The 5,319-nt window shown below is 35.7% G+C and overlaps 1 protein-coding gene across 1 annotated transcript; it reads right to left on the bottom strand.

The window, feature by feature from the left end:
• Positions 1-1,198: 1,198 nt before the first annotated feature.
• On the bottom strand, positions 1,199-5,095 carry LOC129889994 (protein IQ-DOMAIN 22). Its single transcript, XM_055965483.1, has 4 exons — positions 4,441-5,095; positions 2,681-2,881; positions 2,172-2,249; positions 1,199-2,101 (listed from the first exon to the last, which is right to left on the bottom strand). The coding sequence occupies exons 1-4, from the start codon at positions 4,939-4,941 to the stop codon at positions 1,376-1,378; spliced, it is 1,506 nt and encodes a 501-aa protein (XP_055821458.1). The 5' UTR covers positions 4,942-5,095; the 3' UTR covers positions 1,199-1,375.
• Positions 5,096-5,319: the final 224 nt, after the last annotated feature.

Here is a 5,319-nt window from a genome sequence, read left to right as displayed (position 1 = left end):
GACCTATTAATTATGACCGATCAATATATATATTTATTCATCTTGATTCGCACAAATTCAACCATCTAAAAAAAATTGGACTGATTTGGGCTAGCAATGTAGTACAAATTGATTCACGAGAAACAAAATAACTTATTTTTATTTGATATGTTATATATAATTATATTGTAAAGAAGAAAATATTTATTAATTTTTTATATGTTTACTTGAATCGAGGGTCTATTGAAAATAATTTCTCTACCTTTACAAGGCAAGGACCCTCGCCAGATCCAACTTTTGAGATTATACGGAACATATTGTTGTTGCTGTCATAGACAAATGACAAGAACATTGACAAAGAAATTAAACCATGTATGAAAAGGAGTTGAGCTATGAGCCAATGAGTTTGTTTAGTCCATCTTGACTCACCTCATCTAATTCAATTAACTTTCTTTTAGAGAGCTGTCAATGACTCATTTCTTGATTCAATTCATTCTGATCAGTTCAAATTTTAGGTGAAATCGCTCATTTGCCGCTCGTAATCTACTTTAAGTTTTGATGTGTAAGATAGTGTTAAGTCCTGCTTTAGTTGATGGATTGAGTTGTGGACTCCATATATGATTTTAAACAATGAGAAAAGAGCTAGTTTCGATATTGAATTAGATTCAAAAATTACATCTTAGCCAAAGCAGGATTACATTAACTGAAAAGAGGTTTTGTCAAAAAAATCCCATGATTGACACTTTTTATCTTTGCCCACTTTTAATATATGCAACTTCTACTTACTTTTTGGTACATCAAAATTATCAAGATTTGGAACAAGTTCGCACCAAAAAAATTCTCTCATGATGGTCCCAAAAGCCACACCTTATCCATTCATACTGTTATTATTGTGGACCCATAAATCTCATGTTTAAAATTACAATGACAAAGATCCTCCAGGGAAAATGTAAGATATGCTTAAATAGAGGGTGCCAGACTGCCAGAATTGAATCCTTTTTTGTTTTTGTTTTTGTTTTAACCAGTGCTGAATTCAGTTCATGTTGGATTGTTGAATCATTCAAAAAATACAAAAAAATAAAAAGTTGAAATGATAATTTGGGAGTTGGAAAACAAAAAGGCAGTGTCCGCTAATCTGGATTCATATAGAAAAGTCCTGCATTAGAAAAGTATAAGACCCTAACAAAGACAAGACAATTCCAGACTCGAATTCGAAACCTCGAGTTAAAATATGTAGTAATATCAAACAATTTTCATAACCAAGAGATTGCATTCTTTTTCCAAGTAACATTAAAACTAGACATAAAATGCTTCACATTAGCACCATGGTCCAAACACAAGACATTAGATATTCATAATTAGCTACATCTGGTTAGTACAAACTACCATATCTGGCTTAATATCTGTGTCGAAGACCACCACTGAATCCAGATGGATCTGCCCGGATAACAGGCATTCCAAGCCGGTCCAATCGACCAGAACCAGGATAAGCTTTACCAGTGAAGTTGGCATAAAAAGAACCCTTTTGTGAGTTATTTCTTGACTCACTGTACCCGTGAATCGAGTACCTTTTTATTGAGCTCGATCTCTCGTAGTTAGGCCTTTGTTTAGGTGCGCTCATTGAGCGTACCTTAGCCTTCGAGGACTCAGTGTAGGACATGTAGTTGGGATGGTCAGCGTAACCACTCATATAGCTTCTTGAACCGTCACTCTTAGTTGGTGTAAACGGACCTCTCTTTGAACTACCGCCTTTTGATGAAGCCGAGTAAAACTGAGGGCTATTGTCAGCAGTGCAGAAGCAAGCTTCATCAAGATCTTCATTGAATTTCAGGGGACTAAGGGGTTGATTTCCACAGGACGATGGACTAGGAACAGTTTGATGAGCTGTTGATTCCTTCGATGTTGTTAAGCTATAGCTGTATTGGTCAGAATTCAAGCTAAGATGTGAGGAGTGGAAGAGGTTCCTTTGTTTAGGCGTAACATATGGTTTCCCAGTATCTATCTCAAGGATCTTGTCACTCTTTTCGTCATCAATAGAACTAGTTCTTGCAGAAGATCCTTGGGGTCTAATTCGTGCCTTTTCCGAATCAATCACCTTCCAATTTGATTTTGAGGTATTCCTCTACATTATTAACACTCCAAGTTAGTCATTAACAATTAAAATAGTTGGTTAAAAAACAAGCATAAAATACCTTGAGCGTAGACGTTTCATCGTGCTTCAAGCTCCTTGCACGGATAACATGCTCGAATTTCTCTGGAGTTGTAGGATCCTATTCAAAAAGAACACATTTGATCAACCATAGGCAGCTCAGAGCAACCTAACACAGTACCAGGGACAAGATTTTCGGCTAAGAAAAATTGAGCGTGTTAATACATAAATTACAAAGAGTGTTAATACATAAATTACAAAGAACCCCGCGTGACATGTAAAAGAATTTTAGCGTCACATGACATGTTTATCTACTTCCAAAAGAGTGACTATTATAAGAGGAAAAAAGAGTGCCATCTTTACAATAAATGGTAAAAAGGAGTGGGGGCTACAGTGAATGTTTAAAGCATGCATCTTTATTCTAGAAGAATAGTCTTTATCAAAGTAGAACTTCTGTTAAAGACTCTTTACTTTAGTACAGCAGTCTTTAAGAAAATAGGAATTCTCTTCAAATTTGTACAATTGGAGGGAAGGAAGATTATTTTTACTTACAGCATGAAGAAATTGAACAGACTTAGTGCTCGAATGAGGGGATCCTGAGACCTGAGATCGCCCAGCACGAGCCCTTGACTGAGCTCTACACATTGCTTGCATTTGCCGTAGATAATCAGCAGTCTGTTGCCTAATAATATGACCTCTCACCAGCGCTTGAAGCTTCACCAATCCCTTTAACGCTCGTAACGCTCTCCTTGACTTCAAATTACATATGAAAACATGAACTTAGTAAAATTAAGACCCTTAAATGTAATTAATTGGCAAAATATTAGTGTAACAGTAACTAGTTTGTGATGATGCCTTCGCACAGAAAAGCATGAAAATTTTCAAAGGTGTTGGCGCCTTAAAACTTCATTTTCACACCCCTGAAGTCTTCTTCTAAAGTGAAGTCTGACATTTTCAGAAGATTAGGACATATGACAATTCACCAACCTTCCAATAAAGAAATGAAAAGTAGTACCATAAAAGCTTCTGACTTCCAACTCTCTAAAGACAGTAATTGTACTACACACAAGTTCTCATCTCCTTTTCCTTTATAATCTTCTTGGATATGGAAGGAACAAAATTGGGAGTATGTTTGGTGTCGAATCCTCTGAAAGTAGTGCATTTTTGGAGGATCAAACACAGGTGAGACAACATTTCGAGTCACAAAACCATCAATAATACTACATTCATTATACCTTGAAAAGAAATCAAGAACTCCAAAACCATCACAAAAGTTACTGATACTCAAAGAATTCAATACATATTGATTATCAACTAATTCACCACGTGGTCCAAAAAACCAGCTGAACTATTATAATAAGTTAATAACCTTTGCCTTCGGGGCACAGAAATTATGATGTTTCCACACACTGAACTGAATTACCTAACACTTAGCCATATTAACTGAGATATTAATATGAAATTCCTCAGTGCCTAACCAACATAAAGTGCTTTTTAGGTTCCAGTCATAGTCTATGATGCTCAAAATACCCCAAAAAAAAAAGAAAGCAAACAAATAATTCTAAACTTTTTTCACTAATTATCTACCTTTTACCTAAGTTTTTGTATTAATATTTGAGATGTAGTTCAAGTTTTCCATCATATAAGAAACAAAAAGAGTACCACATAGCCAAATTCATGCAACTTTAACATCATCAAACAGTGCTTGTGACCTTGCTTGCTGGCTGTAACAGTAACACTACAGTTGCACTAATGTACAAAAAACATACTAATCAAAGTAAAACATAAAACAATAGAAAGACAGAACAGGAAACTACCCATCTTGGAATTCATATTAGCCCATCTCTTAAATTTGTATAAAAAGTACACACTTGAGCCCATTTCTTTAAATTAATAATAAAATGAATCTTGAAAATTCCAACCTAACCCATAATATTTTCCATTTTTAGATTTTCAGGTCCACATGGTTCTACTTTGGCCCCATATCTCTTCTCTTCTACATTCCCCCTCACCAATGTTCCAACTCTTAACCACCCACCCCCTTAACCACCCTACCCCACAAAACAAAAAAAATCATTTTTTTCTTGAAAAAATGAAAACATATATGCTTATGACACACTGGAAACTACAATATAAGCTACGTCGGTTTGTTTATATTGAACAAAACACAGCAAAAACGGACATCACAAAACAACTTTCTATTAATTCACATAATAAGGCAGATTAGCTGTAACAACTAACATGTTAAAGATTAAATTTTTATTATATTATTACTATAAATAACTTAAAAACATCAAATTATTTATACTAACCAAATAAGCTCGGAAATGTGATTGAATAACGACAGCTGCCAAACTTTCACGGTCGCCGGTGGGGGCTCCCTTTCTTTTAACAGCCGCCACAGAGGAGCTAAGAGAAACACCGTTCCACGTCGTCACGGCAGCGGCATCACCACTAGTAGTGGTAGTAGTAGCTCTGCCACTACTAGTGAGTTTCACCACCGCAGCAGCGGCTTGAGCGGCGGCGATAGCAGCTTCTGCTACGACGGCGGTTGCTTCCGCCACCGCAATAGCTCGCTTTTTCGGATCAGCACTACACCCAACGTCATCGTTTTGACGTGAATTTGACACAAGACGACCATAGTTTGATGATTCTTTATCAGTTCCCTTAACAAAGTTGGAATCTTTTTCTCTGTATGATTTAACAAAGCTCCATTTTTTCTTTGTGGGTTTTGGATTTTGGTTAGAGGGAGATGATGGGTCGTGTTTTTTTAGGCCAAGAAGACCTCTAAACCATTTGGATGCTTTGCCCATTTATTCAAAATATAGAAATGGGATTAAAAAGAACATTTTTTTCCTTCTTTTTTTCTGTTTTTGCAGAGAAATGGAAGTGAAGAGAGTGAGAGAGAGAGGAAGAAGAAGAAGAGAGATTTGTGTGAAATAGGAGAGAAGTAAACTTATTCTTCTTCTTCTATACTTGGGATTATCAACTCTCTGTTAATTTATTGTGAACAGTGGGAAGTAATATTTACTCCAATGCTGGGATACTGTATTGTGTGAATTGACCAAATTGCCCTAGGTCAAACTACCCCAATATAAAAATTGATTTTTCTAAAAATAAAGAGAGTAAAATCCACTTTGTCACTCAAGTAGTTTTTGAAAAAAACTTGAAAAATATTTGAAAACTTATCA

This window comes from Solanum dulcamara, chromosome 5, assembly GCF_947179165.1.
Source record: "Solanum dulcamara chromosome 5, daSolDulc1.2, whole genome shotgun sequence".
NCBI classification, from domain to species: Eukaryota; Viridiplantae; Streptophyta; class Magnoliopsida; order Solanales; family Solanaceae; genus Solanum; species Solanum dulcamara.
The sequence above is the reverse complement of the archived record's forward strand: the minus strand, read 5'-3'. Positions and strand labels throughout refer to the sequence as shown.